Source organism: Schistocerca serialis, chromosome 10 (assembly GCF_023864345.2).
Source record: "Schistocerca serialis cubense isolate TAMUIC-IGC-003099 chromosome 10, iqSchSeri2.2, whole genome shotgun sequence".
Classification (NCBI taxonomy): Eukaryota; Metazoa; Arthropoda; class Insecta; order Orthoptera; family Acrididae; genus Schistocerca; species Schistocerca serialis.
In genome coordinates this window covers 223,447,544-223,468,241 of record NC_064647.1, presented here as the reverse complement: position 1 = coordinate 223,468,241, position 20,698 = coordinate 223,447,544, and the positions used below count along the sequence as shown (strand labels likewise).

The 20,698-nt window shown below is 44.4% G+C and overlaps 1 protein-coding gene across 10 annotated transcripts in view; it reads right to left on the bottom strand.

Annotated features, from left to right (window-relative positions):
* LOC126424792 (uncharacterized) overlaps nucleotides 1-20,698 on the bottom strand; it is a 322,429-nt gene that overhangs the window by 57,723 nt on the left and 244,008 nt on the right. The window contains exons 1-2 of one of the 10 annotated variants that reach the window (XM_050087581.1): nucleotides 12,368-12,543; nucleotides 1,915-2,152 (exon numbers count right to left, since the gene is read on the bottom strand). The exons of 8 other annotated variants lie outside the window; for them this stretch is intronic. In XM_050087581.1, coding sequence (XP_049943538.1) covers nucleotides 1,915-2,152; nucleotides 12,368-12,518 — 389 coding nt within the window. In that variant the 5' untranslated portion in view covers nucleotides 12,519-12,543. Of the gene's footprint in view, nucleotides 1-1,914; nucleotides 2,153-12,367; nucleotides 12,544-20,698 lie in introns of those variants that run through there. One more of the 10 variants, XM_050087580.1, reaches the window with a different exon arrangement.

The window sequence follows — 20,698 nt, the reverse complement described above, 5'->3', positions numbered from 1 at the left end:
ACTTAAAACAGATTGTGTGTAACTGTAAAGCGCAACCAATAATGACTGAATATGGCCCCGTCCACAATCGTAACCGAATCCTGCCTTCCCTCGACTACCAGGTCACAAATTTTGCTTCTCAAGCACTTTCCCGTGCGAGATATGGCGTCCCATTTTGCAAGATGAGAAAAGCGGACTACGTTGCTGGTTTGACAAACACTCAAGTACACTATCTCACCTCGACTGGCATACAGTATCACCTGATCTAATGCCATCGACGATCTCTGGAAGTAATTGGAAAAGCGGCTGAAACATACCACTCAACGCCCCTGCAGTTCGGTCCCTCTAAGAGTTCAAAACATCAGGGAACGGCCTCAGCTGGCTGTAATCTGAAGCCTGTTGGATCCTCTTCCTCGCCGAATTGATGACATCATCAGGGCTACAGTCAGTTCTGATTACGTAGGCTTTCCCGGCGTAATAAATCTTGAAAGTCTCTTCGGGTTTGCTGCCGGATCCTAAAATCAACTTGACTCGATATTTTACGCTCCACACTGCCCTCCAATGCTAAATTTGTGATCACTTGATGCCTCAGAAGATGCCCTACCAACCGGTCCCTTCTTCTTGTCAAGTTGTGCCACAAACTCCTCTTCTCCCCTATTGTATTCAATACCTCCTCATTAGTAACGTGATCTACCAATCTAATCTTCAGCATTCTTCTGTAGCGTCACATTTCGAAAGCTTCTATTCTCTTCCTGTCCAAACTATTTAACGTCCATGTTTCAGTTCCATGCATGGCTACACTCCATACAAATACTTTCATAAACGACTTCCTGACACTTAAATCTATACTCGATGTTAACAAATTTTTCTTCTTCAGAAACGCTTTCCTTGCCATTGCCAGTCTACATTTTATATCCTCTCTACTTCGACCATCATCAGTTATTTTGCTCCCCAACCTGCAAAGCGCCTGTACTACTTTACGTGTCTCATTTCCGAATCTAATACCCTCAGCATCACCCGACTTAATTCGACTAAATTCCATTATTCTCGTTTTGCTTTTGTTGATGTTCATCTTATATCCTTCTTTCAAGACATTGTCCATTCCGTTCAACTGCTCTTGCAAGTCCTTTGCTGTCTCTGACAGAATTACAATGTCATCGGCGAACCTCAAAGTTTTTATTTCTTCTCCGTGGATTTTAATTCCTACTCCGAATTTTTCTTTTGTTTCCTTTACTGCTTGCTCAATATACAGATTGAATAACATCGGGGACAGGCTACAACCCTGTCTCACTCCTTTCCGAACCACTGCTTCCCTTTCATGCCCCTCGACTCTTATAACTGCCATCTGGTTTCTGTACAAATTGTAAATAGCTTTTCGCTCCCTGTATTTTACCCCTGCCACCTTCAGAATTTGAAAGAGAGTATTCCAGTCAACATTGCCAAAAGCTTTCTCTGAGTCTACAAATGCTAGAAACGTAGGTTTGCCTTTCCTTAATCTTCCTTCTAAGATAAGTCGTAAGGTCAGTATTGCCTCACGTGTTCCGACATTTCTACGGATTCCAAACCGATCTTCCCCGAGGTCAACTTCTTCCAGTTTTTCCATTCGTCTATAAAGAATTCGCGTTAGCATTTTGCAGCTGTGACTTATTAAACTGACAGTTCGCTAATTTTCACATCTGTCAACACCTGCTTTCTTTGGGATTGGAATTATTATATTCTTATTGAAGTCTTAGGGAATTTTGCCTGTCTCATACATCTTGCTCACCAGATGGTAGAGTTTTGTCATGACTGGCTCTCCCAAGGCCGTCATTAGTTCTAATGGAATGTTGTCTCGAGGTATAGGAAAAGTGAATGGCAGTGTACGAACAAATGTAAGAACAGTACAAGGGTAGTAGAAGTAAGATTAGTGGTTGGGGCTCTCAGTGGCGTACGTACCCCGACGCAGAGCAGGAGTCGATGCAGTCGGCATTGACGAAGCACGCGAGGTCCATGGTGAGCTGGTAGCTGTCCGTGGCGTCAGTGAGGCCGGCGAGAGCAGCCAGGCCGTCGTCGCACTCCTCGAACCCGAGCCTCCAGGGTCCCAGCGTCCAGCTTGTTATCAGGCGAAGCATGGCACCCACCGCGATGTACCGATACTCGAGGGTCTTGCAAGCTATCAACACGTCAGTGTGTCCTGCGAAACGTTGTAACGTATTACTATCTTTACGATGTTTCTCGTCGAGCCATATGCGTTACTTGCATTTCTAGCTGCTTTTCTCACACAAATAATGATAAAAATTCAGATATTCAGGGGCGCCACCAGCCCAAGCCCTTCCTAACCATTTACAAAAAAAACGGATCAGCCAGATAAATAGCACTCCGTGTCGTGCATGAAGCAACTTCCAGAATGAGATTTTCACTCTGCAGCGGAGTGTGCGCTGATATGAAACTTCCTGGTTGATTAAAACTGTGTGCCCGACCGAGAGTCGAACTCGGTCCCGAGTTAGAGTCTCGGTCGGGAGTTCGAGTCTCGGTCGGGCACACAGTTCCAATCCCCCAGGAAGTTTCATATCAGCGCACACTCCACTGCAGAGCGAAAATCTCATTCTGGAATCATCCCCCAGGCTGTGGCTAAGCCATATCTCCGCAGTATCCTTTCTCTCAGGAGTCCTGGTTCGGCAAGGTTCGCAGGAGAGCTTCTGTAAAGTTTGGAAGGTAGGAGACGAGGTACTGGCAGAAGTAAAGCTGTGAGGATCGGGCGTGAGTCGTGCTTCGGTAGCTCAGATGGTAGAGCACTTGCCCGCGAGAGGCAAAGGTCCGAGTTCGAGTCTCGGTCGGGCACACAGTTTTAATCTGCCAGGAAGTTTAATGAAGCCACTTGATTAATACAGGATTGGAAATCGGAGTAAGGGGGTAAGATCGACACCAAATAATTTATCTTTCAACTAGATTGTTTATTGTAATTAAATATTGGCTTGCACATCCTAAGTACACATAACTGATGCGTGACTCGAAATATTTAAGTAAGAATTACGTGAGAATGAAACACAGCACAATTTAACTACAGCAAGAAGAAACACAGCAGACGGGTGCGGGAGACAATTATACTATCATCTCCTTTGCATTAATACCGTAAAAATATCTAAGTGAAATTTGCATTACGATTATACGCATGCTCTATGCTGCACAGAGGTTTAGCCGATACATAAGGCTGTGCGATCATTATTTAACATACTAACTGCGTCTGCTGATTGCAAACGGCAGAGCTAGGGGACGTGGTGCATTCTGACTCAAACTGTTGTGCTGCTTTGTAGAAAGCGCACGAAAGAAGAGATATTCATGCAGAAGTTGTAGCTCATTAAACAAGAAAACTGTTAAAATGAATCCTATTGCGGTGCCGTGGTGAACCAGAAGGGTAATTGATTACCAAACACGTGGCACAAAATCGGCACACACAGACAAAAGCAATTTCCACAAAATATAAGATTAAAAATCATTAAAAAATAACTCACTTCACACGCTTTAGTTAATCTGAAGTTCTTAAGTATTTCACCAGTTAAACATAACGAAGTCCTAACTCAACCTGATTCCTATCACCTGAACCCCCCCTTAAGAGCTACGATCCGCACTCACCAAGCGTTCACCGTAGAGTGCCCCTTTCTCTTTCCAGATTACCCAGCTCCTTGTGCAGCGGAAGCTAGCAGAGGGGTAGCCCTCCGGCACCAACCTCACACACAAAAACAGCCTTCGACACAGCCGTCGACTAAGATGGGAAAACGTCTCTGTTCAGGTATTGGAAACATAAGTTAGTCATCCTGTGCTCTCCTTTGAACGAGAAGCAACATCGTCTGCCCCAGCAGACGATGACATGTTCAGCGATTCCCACAAAACAAAACCGAAACCCACATTAAAACACACATATAATAATCAATAAGCCTTATTTGAGTGCTCAGTCTTTCTGGAAGAGTTCATAAATTGAGCTAAAATCAGACAGTAAAATGAATAGGTTGTACAGAGTTCGACAAGCGTCTTATGAAACGACTTCACAGAGATGTTTCAACGCTTTCAGTCATTTTCATGCATGTAGACAATTCAGGCAATATTTTATTAGCTAGTACTAAACAGAGGTGATGGCGATATGCATATACAGGGTGATCTATTGATCCTGACCGGGCCAAATATCTGACGAAATAAGCGTCAAACGAGAAAACTACAAAGAACGAAACTCGTCTAGCTTAAAGGGGAAACCAGATGGTGCTATGTTTGGCCCGCTAGATGGCGCTGCCATAGGTCAGACGGATATCAACTGCCCTTTTTTTAAATAGGAACCCCGACTTTTTATTACATATTCGTGAAGTACGTAAATAAATATGAATGTTTTAGTTGGACCACTCTTTTCGCTTTGTGAAAGATGGCGCTGTAATTGTCACAAACATATGGCTCACAATTTTAGACGAACGGTTGGTAACAGGTAGGTTTTTTAAATTAAAATACAGAACGTTGATACGTTTGAACATTTTATTTCGCTTGTTCCAATGTGATGCATGTACCTTTGTGAACTTATCACTTCTGAGAACGCAAGCTATTACAGCGTGATTACCTGCAACTACCACATCAATGCAATAAATGCTCAAAATGATGTCCGTCAAACTCAATGCATTTGGCAGTATATGTAACGACATTCCTCTCAACAGCGAGTAGTTCGGCTTCCGTAATGTTCCCACATGCTTTAACAATGCGCTGACGCATGTTGTCAGGCGTTGTCGGTGGATCGCGATAGCAAATATCCTTCAACTTTCCCCACAGAAAAAAATCCGGGGACGTCAGATCCGTTGAACGTGCGGGCCATGGTGTGGTGCTTCGACGTCCAATCCACCTGTCATGCAATCCACATGTCATGCTATTCAATACCACTTCAACCGCACGCGAGCCAAGTACCGGACATCCATAATGTTGGAAGTACATCGCCATTCTGTCATGCGGTGAAACATCTTCTAGTAACATCGCTACAACATTACATAGAAATCGGCATACATTGCACCATTTAGACTGCCATCGATAAAATGGGGGCCAATTATCCTTCCTCCCATAATGCCGCAGCATACATTAACCCGCCAAGATCGATGATATTCCACTTGTCGCAGCCATCGTGGATTTTCCCTTGCTCAATAGTGCATATTATGCCGGTTTACGTTACCGCTGTTGCTGAATGAAGCTTCGTCGCTAAATAGAACGCGTGGAAAAAATCTGTCATCGTCCCGTAATTTCTCTTGTGCCCAGTGGCGGAACTGTACACGACGTTGAAAGTCGTCGTCAAGCAATTCCTGGTGCATAGAAATATGGTACGGGTGCAATCGATGTTGAAGTAGCATTCTCAACACCGACGTTTTTGAGATTCCCGATTCTCGCGCAGTTTGTCTGCTACTGACGTGCGGGTTAGCCGCGAAAGCAGCTAAAACACCTACTTGGGCATCATCATTTGTTGCAGGCCGTGGTTGACGTTTCACATCTGGCTGCACACTTCCTGTTTCCTTAAATAACCTAACTATCCGGCGAACGGTCCGGACACTTGGATGATGTCGTCCAGGATACCGAGCAGCATACATAGCACACGAAGGCGGGCATTTTGATCACAATAGCCATACATCAACACGATATCGACCTTTTCCGCAGTTGGTAAACGGTCCATTTTAACACGGGTAATGTATCACGAAGCAAGTACCGTCCACAATGGCGGAATGTTACGTCATACCACGTACTTATACGTTTTTGACTATTACAGCGCCATCTATCACAAAGCGAAAAAAGTGGCCTAACTAAAACGCTCATACTTCTTTACATACTACAGGAATATGTAATAAAAAATGGGGGTTCCTATTTGTTGATGTCCGTTGACCTATGGCAGCGCCATCTAGAGGGCCAACCATAGCACCATCTGGTTTTCTCCTTCAAGCTAGACGTGTTACGTTCTTTGTATCTTTTTCGTTTGATGCTTACTTCGTGAGATATTTGGCCTGGTCACTATCAATGGACCACCCCGCCTACAGATTAAATCAGTATCCCCTTGCACAAGGTATAAAAGGCAAATGTGTTGGTGGAGCTGTCATTTGTACCCACGTGAGAAGCTTTCCGACGTGATTATGCGCACATGACGGGGATTAAAAGACTTTGAACGCAGAATGCTAGTTGGAGCTCCCAGCATCAGACATTCCGTTTCGGAGATCGTTGGGGAATTCAGTATTTAGAGATCAACAGTGACACAAGTTTGCTGAGAATACCAGATATCAAGCATTACCTTTCACCACAGATAACGTAGTGGCCGAATGTCTTCACTTAACGACCGAGAGCAGCAGTCTTTGCGTACAGTCGTCACGGCTAACAGACAAGCAACATTATTGTTAAGGATTTCGCGGCCACTTGTTGAGAAACTGCCTAGTGGCTTCGGTCTCGGGTTCTTCGGCCGACGTTCATCTGATGATTTCCAGCACGAGTGGCTGCCATTGACAAAGTTTCACCCTCCATTGCCGTTTTTGAAACGGAGCTCCAGTTCACCACCAGCAATGGAGGGTGAAGCTTTGACAATGGCAGCCACTCGTGTTGGCGAAACGTCAGTAAAATCATCAGATGAACGTCGGCCGAAGAACCCGAGACAGAAGCCAATAGGCAGTTTGTCAAGCGACAATATGTCAAATAACCGCAGAAATCAATGTGGGACATACGACGGGAGTACCCGTTAGGACAATGTGGCGAAATCCAGCGTTAATGGGCTATGGCAGCAAACGGCCGACGCGAGTGCCTTTGCTGACAGCACAACATCGCCTGCAACCCCTGTCCTGGCCTCGTGACTACATCGGTTGGACCCTAAGCGATTGGAAAACCGTGGCCTCCTCGAATGAGTCCCGATTTCAATTGGTAAGACCTGATGGTAAGCTTCGAGTGTGGCGCAGACCCCACGCAGCCATACACTGAAGTCTCTGGTAATCCATCAAGGAAAGTGGGACAGCAGACGGAACGAAGTACTTGAATAATGATAACAAAACCAGCGGCTGTATTTAAATCCACCGTCGTCTACTATTTTTTAACAAATGTGACCAATTTCAACACTAAATGGTGTCATCTTCAGGACCCAAACGTAACCAGCCATCCACAACCGCTTTCATAAGCACCGAACAGAATTGTTTGTAGCGGGCGAAAATTAACTGAATTACGTACCTTCCATGGCAATAATCGTCTGAGCAGGCTGGGCTTGTTATTGTCACGGTAGATACGGAACTCAGTTACAATCCTGCTGGAAGAACATCCGCAACTGAGCATTATACCAGAGGTTGAAAATACCGCTACAGTTGCACTCACAGGTAGCACACCGAGTCTAGTACACGTCCACTGCCAGTAACGATACCTGAGGATGGGCTTATGAGAGCTCGAAACCGGTTGTGATAATAAACGAAATTTACAACTGAAGCGGTATTTGCAACCTCTGGAGATTAGTTAATCCTGGCCCGATGATACGATTCTCTTCATTGGAGCGCCGGCCGCTGTGCCCGAGCGGTTCTAGGTGCTTCAGTCCGTAACCGCGTGGCTGCTACGGTCGCAGGTTCGAATCCTGCCTCAGGCATGGATGTGTGTGACGTCCTTAGCTTAGTTAGGTTTAAGTACACTGCTGGCCATTAAAATTGCTACACCACGAAGATGACGTGCTACAGACGCGAAATTTAACTGACACGAAGAAGATGCTGTGATATGCAAATGATGAACTTTTCACAGTATTCACACAAGGTTGTCACCGGTGGCGACACCTACAACGTGCTGACATGAGGAAAGTTTCCAACCGATTTCTCACTTTGGTGAAACGTTGTCGTGATGCCTCGTGTAAGGAGGAGACACATGTACCATCACGTTTCCGTTTTTGATAAAGGTCGGATTGTAGCCTATCGCGATTGCGGTTTGTCGTATCGCGACATTGCTGCTCGCGTTGGTCGAGATCCCATGACTGTTAGCAGAATATGGAATCGGTGGGTTCCGGAGGGTAATACGGAACGCCGAGCTGGATCCCAACGGCCTCATATCACTAGCAGTCGAGATGACAGGCATCTTATCTGCATGGCTGTAACGGATCGTGCAGCGACGTCTCCATCCCTGAGTCAACAACCATCTGCACAAACAGTTCGACGACATTTGCAAGCACCGTGGACTATCAGCACGGAGACCATGGCTGCGGTTACCCATGAGGCTGCATCACAGACAGGAGCGCCTGCGATGGTGTACTCAACGACGAACCTGGGTGCATGAATGGCAAAAAATAATTTTTACGGATGAATCCAGGTTCTTACAGCATAATGATGGTCGCATCCGTGTTTGGGGACATAGCGGTGAATGCACATTGGAAGTGTGTATTCGAAGTCGCGATACTGCCGTATCACCCGGCGTGATGGTATGGGGTGCCATTGGTTACGTATCGGTCACCTCTTGTTCGCGTTGACGGCACTTTGGACATTGGACGCTACATGTCAGATGAGTTATTACGACCCGTGGCTCTACCGTTCATTCGATCCCTGCGAAACCCTACATTTCAGCAGGATAATGCACGACCGACTGTTGCAGGTCCTGTACGAGCCTTTCTGCATACAGAAAATGTTCGACTGCTGCCACGGCCAGCCCATTCTCCAGATTTCACACCAATTGTAAACGTCTGGTCAATGGTGGCCGTGCAAGTGGCTCGTCACAACGCCAGTGACTACTCTTGATGAACTGTGGTATCGTGTTGAAGCTGCATGGCCAGCTGTACCTGTACACGCCATCCAAGCTCTGTTTGTCTCAATGCCCAGGCGTATGAAGGCCGTTATTACGGCCAGAGGTGGTTGTCCTGGGTACTGATTTCTCAGTATCTATGCACCCAAATTGCGTGAAAATGTAATCACATGTCAATTCTAGTGTAATATATTTGTCTAATGAATACCTGTTTATCATCTGTATTTTTTCTTGGTGTAGCAATTTTAATGGCCAGTAGTGTAGACAGAATCGCGATGAGCGTTAACTGTAAACCTAGACCTTATTAACTGATAAGAAATTTACTTAGACGTTACGTTCTGCTTCTTAGATTAAATACCACATATGATCACCCCTATGTTGCTACGGTTCCACACGTTCTCATCCGGGGGATGAACAAGATCATACGTTAGTTACGCGAAGAACTTCTCAAAGATGGAGGAAGTTGGAAATAAAATAATTTCCATTATACATGGAGTAATACGTCACTTTTTTAACTCGAAACTTGACTAAGGTTGTTACGTTATGGCACTACATTACTACGCATTTATGAGAGAGTGGGGGCATCATTTATGGCTTTATGCACAGATCGTCAACGTTGTATTTAGGAAACCTGTAATAACTTAACCAACGATACACTAACTATAAATATAATATGTACGACCGTCCATTGTATGTAGTTTGCAAGGGTGACGAGGAACAAAACTTTCAATGGGAAAGGTTAATTGTTAGTTAGTTGTTGGTTCAAGAGCCTACGCATTCAACTAGGTTATTCCACCCTAATTGTCGAAATACACACTCTAGTGTATAAGATATTACCTATTTAGGATGTTGCCTACAAGGCTATTAACTATTTAGGATGAGGATTATTGTGAGCGTCCTGGAATTCTCACATAGACTACCAAGAAATAAGGACCTAATATTTAAAGTAGGGTGTGTCAGGGCGTACAACGCTACTGCCTCCACACTTATATACTACTGACTGACAAAAGTCAATCTAATAATACGAACATAAGCTATATTTTTCCCTATTGAACGGGAACATAAATTAAGGGAATGGTCTAATAGTGAGCAAAGTATAAGTGTCCGACATAGGTCAGGCATTTACAAAATATAGTCTGCAAACTAAAGTTTGATAGGAATAATATCTCAAAGGTTCCATTGCATACAGCGTGACTACGTGGGCAATGATATAGTTTCCTTTAAAAAGATTCTTTAGAGCAACAAGGTCAAAGTTATCTGCCTATGGAAGAATACTTTGAACGATATTGCACAAATATTAAATTTAGCTTCAATTGGCGTCAAGGTCTCATGAAATAGTATTGGCCAGCTTGAATTAAAGGCGGCCATAAGGTTTAATGCCTATGGGTAGAAAGAAAAGGCAGTGTGAGCCAGTTGTGTTGGAACTAGAACTATATTTACCGTACGCAATATGAAATAAAAGTATTGAACTTTACCAAATGTCGTGGTGAATATATAAGTCTTAAGGGTCGAACTATCAGGAATGGATATGCAGGGACAAGGCACGAAAGTTAGTGTGATACTTTAGCTTAGTGCCTTTCTTAACTGTTAGTCGTAAACTAATCATTCACAGAATGGGTTAATTTTGACCATCTGTATTGAAAAAGTCGTCTATTTTCAAGTTGCATATAGTGATTTGGAAACTTAACTTGTATGTAACAGGGCTAAGTATCATAGTACACTACTGGCCATTAAAATTGCTACACCAAGTAGAAATGCAGATGTTAAACGGGTATTCATTGGACAAATATTACACTAGAACTGACATGTGATTACATTTTCACGCAATTGGGTGCATATATCCTGAGAAATCAGTATCCAGAACAACAACCTCTGGCCGTAATAACGGCCTTCATACGCCTGCGCATTGAGTCAAACAGAGCTTGGATGGCGTGTACAGGTACAGCTGGCCATGCAGCTTCAACACGATACCGCAGTTCATCAAGTGTAGTGAGTGGCGTATTGTGACGAGCCAGTTGCTCGGCCACCATTGACCAAACGTTTTCAATTGGTGAGAGATCTGGAGAATGTGCTGGCCGTGGCAGCAGTCGAACATTTTCCGTATGCAGAAACGCTTGTACGGGACCTGCAACATGCGGTCGTGCATTATCCTGCTGAAATGTAGTGTTTCGCAGAGATCGAATGAACGGTAGAGCCACGGGTCGTAACGCATCTGAAATGTAACGTCCAATGTCCAAAGTGCCGTCAACGCAAACAAGAGGTGACCGATACGTAACCAATGGCACCCCATACCATCACGCCGGGTGATACGCCAGTACGGCGATGATGAATACATGCTTCCAATGTGCGTTCAAGGCGATGTCGCCAAACACGGATGCGACCATCAATATGCTGTAAATAGAACCTGGATTCACCCGAAAAAAAGACTTTTTGCCATTCGTGCACCCAGGTTCGCCGTTGAGTACACCATCGCAGGTGCCCCTGTCTATTATGCAGCGCCAAGGGTAACGGCAGCCATGGTCTCCAAGCTGATAGTCCATGCTGCTGCAAACGTCGTCGAACTGTTCGTGCAGATGGTTGTTGTCTTGCAAACGTCCCCATCTGTTGACTCAGGGATCTGGACGTGGCTGCACGATCCGTTAGAGACATGCGGATAAGATGCCTGTCATCTCGACTGCTAGTGATACGAGGCCGTTGGATTCCAGCACGGCGTTCCGTATTACCCTCCTGAACCCACCGATTCCATATTGTGCTAACAGTCATTGGATCTCGACCAACGCGAGCAGTAATGTCGCGATACGATAAACCGCAATCGCGATAGGCTACAATCCGACCTTTATCAAAGTCGGAAACGTGATGGTACGCATTTCTCCTCTTTACACGATGCATCACAACAACCTTTACCAAGCAACACCGGTCAACTGCTTTTTCTGTTTGAGAAATCGGTTGGAAACTTTCCTCATGTCAGCACGTTGTAGGTGTCGCCACCGGCGCCACCCTTGTGTGAATGCTCTGAAAAGCTAATCATTTGCATAGCACTGCGTCTTCTTCCTGTCGGTTAAATTTCGCGTCTGTAGCATGTCATCTTCGAGGTGTAGCACTTTTAACGTCCAGTAGTGTAGCATCACAAGCTAGTATATTATGTATAGGATTATGAGTTATGCTACTAAAAGGTGTTTAACAAAATCAAATTAATAGCTTATACATACTGTGTTAATAAGCGGGCATTCATAGGATGTAAGTAGGCGGTGACCAAGAGAGAATAAGGTGGTCGATTTTAACACAAAATGAATTACGGTGGACGAAACAATGGTCGGAAACCTTCGAAAAATGATTATGCATCCTACCCATCACATTCCACAACCTCTGTCTAACACGTACTCTCACACATTTCGAAAACGTCTTGGGCTCAATGAAGAGATGTAGACTGATTATTTTTAGCCTTTCGAAACCGCACTTCGTGTCATCTGGTCACACGCAAAAAGCTGGACAGCGTCGATTGATGTGTAGTGTAGTGAAGTTTCATAGTCATTTGCCGTCACACTGAGAATGTCTCATCTTGTTTGATAGCAATATATGCAAGCAAAGCTTAGTCTCTGTACTGCAAAACTGGGCGGTGATTAAAGTAGTGTGAATCAGTGCTATACGAGAAAGTACTCACTGAACTCTCCACAGTAGGCGCTATATATCCAGTCTGCACCGTAGCCCTGGAAGTTGGAGGTGTGGATCTTAAGGCAGACACAGTCGAGCACCGTGGTGCCGTTCGCCGCCAGCAAAGCCAGAAGCGGAGCAGCTACCCCCACTGGATGCATTGTCAGCTGTTGTTGAGACCGAGAGGGAATCACACGCAGTGAGCATCGCAGGCACCGCGGGCGCACTATAAGGATTCTCGTAGCGGAAGTCTTTCCGCAGGATGGGAAAACCACAGGAAGAACGACGACTTCCGTGCTTATTCTTTTTTCCTGTCGCAGTAACAACCTGCAAGCACACAGTCGTTACAGAAAAATATTCCTTCGTTTCACGCGTACATCTGCCACACGTTTTTAGGACGACAGAGAAAGCCACTAAGGGATAAACGGGTGATACCCAGAAGTGAAGGTTTAGTTTCCGACATAAGAATTGCGAAGCTTGACCTTCTTTAACACTGATTCCCCAACTGAGAGAGGTTGTAGGTAACTCCGCTCATTGTAACAATAAATTTGTTCATCCCTGTGATTGACGCTACGCCTGTTATCTTATACAGGGAGACAATATTATTGAAATACGTGCAATAAAATCGTCATTACGGTTTGTGTTAGGATGTTCAAACTGCTGGCCACGCGGCACTCTGGGAAATAGTATGAGCTGGCATAGTTTGGTTTAGCGACGAAGCCCACCTTCATTTGGAGGGTTCGTCGACAAGCAAAATTGGCGCATTTGGGGGACTGAAAATCCGCATTTCGCGACCGGGAAGTCTCTTCACGCTCAACGGGTGACTGTCTGGTGTGCAGTGTCCGATCACGGAATAATCGGTGCGATATTTACCTTGATGGCGCGGTAACTACCGATCGGTACATGAAGGTTGTGGAAAATGGTTTCATCCCCATTTTCCAAAGTCATCCTTATTTCGACAATATGTGCTTCATGACAGGCGGAACTCGACCGCCACAGAAGCAGGAGAGTGTCTGATGTCCTGGGGGAGCAGTTTGAGAGCCGCATTCGTGTTCTGGGGCAGCCAGAGGCCACTGGCATGGGTCTCGATTGGCCGCCGTATCTGGATCTGAAGACATGCGACTAATCTTTGTGAGGCTGTATTAAAGACAGTTTGTACAGCAATAACCCCAAAACCAATGCTGAGCTGAAAACAGGCATTCAGGAGGTCATCGACAGCGTCGATGTTCCGACACTTCACCGGCTACTGTAGAATTTCGCTATTCGTCTGCGTCACATAATCGCCAATGATGGCACGCATAACGAACATGTCACAACCTACATTCGAAAAGGGGTAGCGACGTTTACATGTTGAATAAAGTGTGTGCACGCCGTAGTTTGTAACTAATTTAGGTTTTTTTTCACATATTTCAATAATTGTCCCTCTATATCTTACATGTATTATAAAAGTGAAAGTTTTTGTGCGTTGTAGTATGTCTGTTACCCCTTCACGCTGAAACGACTGCAAGTGTATAGATGAAATTTGCAATGGGGGTTGCTTGTACCTTGAATTAAAACAGGCTGTCTTATATATTTCTAAAAGCCAAAGGATTTGGGATGTGGGAGAAAAGAAGTGTACCTCATGACGCGGAAATAGCCAGCATCTGTGAATGAGAGCACTAGTGACTTTTTGCAGACTTTACACGTGATTTCAAACCTTTACGAAACTTTTCTTCGCTGACATCCCCCACAAAAAGATGAAAGTTGTTCGTCACTTACTTAATTTTCGTTGTCCATTCAGTAAAACTGCCGCCTAAACCATAACACTTTATTTTATTACTTCTTCACTACTATCTGTGTTCGAGGCACATTTTGAATGCAATATTCACGTTTTTTTTTTTTTTTTTTCATCAGTCTTCTCACTGATTTGATGCGACCCACCACGAACTCATCTCTTGTGCCAACCTCTTCATCTGACAAGGGGAGGCCACGACGTTTGGTAACGCGGATTTACTTCAAACTTCGTACACTCGTAGTACTCCATTAGGACAACAAAGTGTGGAAGCGGTAGCGCGTACTTCTCAAGCGTTATTGAGACAATTGCAAGATAATTTCGGTCGTCATGTATATACCTGTGCGTGGCCGTTTTTACCATGAAGCGGCGGCAGGCGAGTGGGTAGCGTTCACTTTACTGATCCCTGCTATATCTAGACTGAAACTTTGTGTTTCCCTTTTCAAATTTTCTATCTTCCCTGCCACGTTCAAGCTTCATCAGTAAGAGACTTTTTCTACATCTACATCTACATGGTTACTCTGCAATTCACACTTGAGTGCCTGTCAGAGGGTTCATAGAACCATTTTCATACTACTTCTCTATCATTCCACTCTCGAATGGCGCATGGGAAAAAGGAACACCTAAATCTTTCCATTCGAGCTCTGATTTCTCTTATTTTATTATGATGATCATTTCTCCCTACGTAGAAGGGTGTCAACAAAATATTTTTTGCATTCAGAAGAGAAACTTGGTGATTGAAATTTCGTAAATAGATCACGCCGCAAAGAAGACCGCCTTTGTTTCAGTGACTACTACCCCAGCTCGCGTATCATATCAGTGACACTCTCACCCGTATTGCTCGATAACACGAAACGAGCTACCCTTCTTTGCACACAACTGTTCAGGCACGTACTTACATCCACCTACTTCGTCTTCAACGGCCAATGCTATGAGCAAACCGAGAGTGTGTCTATGGGGAGCCCTCTCTCACCAGTGGTAGCCAACTTATTTATAGAGAGTTTCGAAGAGAAGCGGACGAACGGAAACCCGTGTGTTTTTACCGATATTTGGACGACACGTTTGTCATCTGGCCCCACGGACCTGATTATCTACTGACGTTTTTAGGACATCTAAATTCCGTCCACGACAACATACGGTTCACCATGGAGATCAAGAAGGAAGGGAAATTGTCCTTTCTTGATGTACTTGGAGATCAAATGGCACTCCGGGTCATAGCGTGTACCGTAGGCCTACACATACGGACCTATATCTACATGCCTCGAGTTGCCACCATCCTGCACAACTCAACGGGATGCTCAATAAACTGGTTCATAGGGCATACTCGATATCGGACGAACAAAGTCTGCACAAAGACCTCAAACACCTAGAAAATGAGTTTCACAAGCACGGATACAGCAAACGACAGATTCAGACAGCCCTCAGACGACGGAAACACTGCAGAAACCCAGATGAAGAACAGTCTAAAGATGAGGAAACAAGCCTTGCTTTTCTAACGTATGCAGGCAATGCGACATAAAAAATTGGGAGACTGCTAAAACAACACAAAACTGACACAGTCTTCCGACCACCATCAGAGATACGGGCCCTACTGGGGACAGTGAAAGACGAATATGGCCTCAAGAAAGCGGGCGTATACAATATTCCATGTGGTTGCGGCGAACCCTACATCGGTCAAACAATCCGAACAGTCGAAGACCGCTGCAAAGAACACCAACGCCACACGCGCCTAGGCCAGCCCACCAGATCGGCACTGGCAGAACACTGCTCGGAAACTGGACACAAAGCGAAATACAAAGAGACCAAGATTCTTGCCCCTACCAGTTTCTACTGGGACAGCATCTTCAAGGAGGCCATTGAAATTCGCGTAACGGACAATCTCATAAACCGAGACACAGGTTTTCAACTGAGCGAGGCAGGGCAACCATTACTTAACTCCATGAAGGAGTCGCACCACGAGCGGACACAAGACCCTTCTACGACGACCGCAGAGGACACTCCACGGGATTTACTGACGGACATAAATAACACTGACAATGAGCAGACAGACCCCCAAAAAAATATTAGGCTACCAGTAAGTAGAATACAACAGTAAGGAATCAGAATTCAATAGAATACAAATAGGAAATAGGAATAGCATGTCAGAATAGTATATAAGAAATCCACCCAATGTTGGAAATAAAGAGCGTCCAAACGGAATCAAATAAGATAAGCTAAGGCGTCAAAATGGCATTAGGCCCGCCTCTCCCCATAAGGTACTGGAATGAAACGTGCAAAAAATAAAGAAATAAAATTCTCCCTGCATGGGGGCAACCGGACGTGCTCGATATTGCTCTTCTGAAGGGCATCGAGCGCAACTGCTGAGACGCGTTTTTTTTTTTTTTTTTTGTGTGTCATCAGTCTACTGACTGGTTTGATGCGGCCCGCAACGAATTCCTTTCCTGTGTTAACCTCTTCATCTCTTCATCTCAGAGTACCACTTGCAACCTACGTCCTCAATTATTTGCTTGACGTATTCCAACCTCTGTCTTCCTCTACAGTTTTTGCCGTCTACAGCTCCCTCTAGTACCATGGAAATCATTCCCTCATGTCTTAGCAGATGTCCTATCATCCTGTCCCTTCTCCTTATCAGTGTTTTCCACATATTCCTTTCCTCTCCGATTCTGCATAGAACCTCCTCATTCCTTACCTTACCAGTCCACCAAATTTTCAACATTCTTCTATAGCACCACATCTCAAATGCTTCGATTCTCTTCTGTTCCGGTTTTCCCACAGTCCATGTTTCACTACCACACAATGCTGTACTCCAGACGTACATCCTCAGAAATTTCTTCCTCAAATTAAGGCCGGTATTTGATATTAGTAGACTTCTCTTGGCCAGAAATGCCTTTTTCGCCATAGCGAGTCTGCTTTTGATGTCCTCCTTGCTCCGTCCGTCATTGGTTATTTTACTGCCTAGGTAGCAGAATTCCTTAACTTCATTGACTTCGTGACTATCAATCCTGATGTTAAGTTTCTCGCTGTTCTCATTTCTACTACTTCTCATTACCTTCGTCTTTCTCCGAGTTACTCTCAAACCATACTGTGTACTCATTAGACTGTTTATTCCGTTCAGCAAATCATTTAATTCTTCTTCACTTTCACTGAGGATAGCAATGTCATCAGCGAATCGTATCATTGATATCCTTTCACCTTGTATTTTAATTCCACTCCTGAACCTTTCTTTTATTTCCATCATTGCTTCCTTGATGTACAGATTGAAGAGTAGGGGCGAAAGGCTACAGCCTTGTCTTACAACCTTCTTAATACGAGCACTTCGTTCTTGATCGTCCACTCTTATTATTCCCTCTTGGTTGTTGTACATATTGTATATGACCCGTCTCTCCCTATAGCTTACCCCTACTTTTATCAGAATCTCGAACAGCTTGCACCATTTTATATTGTCGAACGCTTTTTCCGGGTCGACGAATCCTATTAAAGTGTCTTTATTTTTCATTACATTGTTTACACGTCTCGGTTACCTCTTGTTCACATTGATGGCACTTTGAACAGTGGACGTTACATTTCAGATGTGTTACGACCCGTGGCTCTACCCTTCATTCGATCCCTGCGAAACCCTACATTTCAGCAGGATAATGGACGACCGCATGTTGCAGGTCCTGTACGGGCCTTTATGGATACAGAAAATATTCGATTGCGGCTCTGGCCAGCATATTCTACAGATCTCTCACCAATTGAAAACGTCTGGTCAATGGTGGCCGAGCAACTGGCTCGTCACAATACGCCAGTCACTACTCTTGATGAACTGTGGTATCGTATTGAAGCTGCATGGGCAGCTGTACCTGTACACGCCATCCAAGCTCTGTTTGACTCAATGACCAGGCGTATGAAGGCCGTTATTACGACCAGAGGTGGTTGTTCTGGGTACTGATTTCTCAGGATCTATGCACCCAAATTGCCTGAAAATGTAATCACATATCAGTTCTAGTATAATATATTTGTCCAATGAATACCCGTTTATCATCTGCATTTCTTGGCGTAGCAGTTTTAATGGCTAGTAGTGTAAGTTAGGGACATGAATTATGAAACATCCGCAAAAACACATTTCCCTCGTCATGCGCTAGAAAAACAGTCGAGGAAAGTAAATCTTCCCGGCATGTATTAGAAGGATAGCCTTGAAATAAACGGAATTAATTAAAGGATGGAAAAAACTGCAACTGGCTAATGTGGTCCAGTGAATACAACGCGGGATCAGTCCTGTACAAACAGTCGATTAGTAAAAGTGCCGGAACATTCGTTCTACATCCTGCTACCATAGACCCACTACTGATCGGGAGCTATATGAGGTCTGTGGTGAGTGTGTGTTGACCACAGGAGGTGGTGTTAGTTCACCGTGGGACATGAATTGGTATTTTTAAGAACATTATTTAGAAACTAATCTCGCAATGTTGAAACAATGAGTCTGGAAGACGAACGTTATTCACAGTAAGAGTTTTCTTTATAAAAATTTGTTAAAGCTTCAATACAGTAAGTTTGTTTTTATTTTACTTTTGTTCAAAAATAACGCTTCATAACTTACTGACCTAACACCATCTGCCGTGGTCAACGCGCGCTTGCCACCGGCGTGATGTGCCTCGGTGTTCAGTAGTGTGTATGTGGCCGCAGGATGCAGCATGGCCGGCCGCTGTGGCCGAGAGGTTCTAGGCTCTTCAGTCCGGAACCGCACTGCTGCTGCGGTCGGAGGTTCGAATCTTGCCTCGGCCATGGATGTGTGTGATGTTCTTCTAAGTTAGTTAGGTTCAAGGGGGGACGTTGATGAAAAACACACACTATTTCAAAAATGCACCAAATCCAAAGTTTTGGAGATATGGCAATGAGATTTTGTACCATGCTTTAGATAAAAGTAACACATTTACATGCAAAATCCTTTGATTATATGTATTCAACTCTTTTTTGGAATGAAATTTGACTTTTCATTTTCAAAAAATAATGTATGTTCCTTTAACTCAGAAAGTATTCAAGAGACTTCTACAAAAATTTTTTCTATTTCATCTCTTTATATGTTGTAAGCTTCTCTTGTGAAATTTCTGAAATAGGTCAAAATTAGAATTTTCACAATTTTTTAATTTATTCCACAAGTACAATTTTAAATTCATGCAAAATTCCAAGCACTTCACCCCATATCTCAGCTTGCAATCAGAACTTCAAAATTTGCTCTTGAGACAGTGTTTATTGGGTTCACAGAAACATGTGTACAAAATTTCATAATTCTAGCATTCACAGAATCCGAGCAAAAGGTATATAAACTTTGAAAAACAAACTTTTCAGGAAACGCAATTTAAAGTTCAACCTAACCTTTTTCCTTATGTCACTTCTTCAGAAGGCACCACATTTGCACTCTGGGTCGTCTTTCCTTTCAAGGCTTCTCTTCTGGTTTCTTGTTGTCTGTCTTCTTTCCTTTACCAGATCTTCAACTGACTTTTATGCTGCAGAGACGCGCTGTAAATCTATTTTCCTCAGGATGTCTTGAGTAAAATTTCCTATGTTGAAGCGCATTGTTTCTCATACTTTCATCCTCACGACGTTCCCATCATTAAATTCAATAACTGCATCATAAGTTGCAATTCTGACAACTGTAGCAGATGCAAAAAATTGCTACACCACGACGATGACGTGCTACAGACGCGAAATTTAACCAACAGGAAGAAGATGCTGGTATATGCAAATGACTAGCTTCTCAGAGTATTCACACAGAGTTGGCGCTGGTGGCGACACCTACAACGTGCTGACATGAGGAACGTTTCCAACCGATTTCTGATACACAAACAGCATGTGACGGGCGGTGCCTGGTGAAACGTTGTTGTGATGCCTCGTGTAAGGAGGAGAAAAGCGTACCATCACGTTTCCGACTTGATAAAAGGTCGGATTGTAGCCTATCCCCATTGCGGTTTATCATATCGCGACATTGCTGCTCGCGTTGGTCGAGATCCAATGGCTGTTAGCAGAATATGGAATCGGTGAGTTCAGGAGGGTAATACGCAACGCCGTGTTGGATCCCAACGGCCTCGTATCACTAGCAGTCGAGATGACAGGCATCTTATCCGCATGGCTGTAACGGATCGTGCACCCATATATCGATCCCTGAGTCAACAGATGGGGACGTTTTCAAGACGACAACCATCTGCACGAACAGTTCGACGACCTCTGCAGCAGGATGGACTATCAGCTCAGCTTCGGTTACCCCTGACGCTGCATCACAGACAGGAGCGCCTGCGATGGTGTACTCACGACAAACCTGGGTGCACGAATGGCAAAATGTCATTTTTTGGGATGAATGCAGGTTCTGTTTACAGCATCATGATGGTCGCATCCGTGTTTGGCGACATCGCGGTGAACCCACATTGGAAGCGTGTATTCGTCATCGCCATACTGGCGTATCACCCGGTGTGATGGTATGGGGTGCCAATGGTTACACGTCTCGGTCACCTCTTGTTGCCATTGACGGCACTTTGAACAGTGGACGTTACATTTCAGATGTGTTGCGACCCGTGGCTCTACCCTTCATTCGAT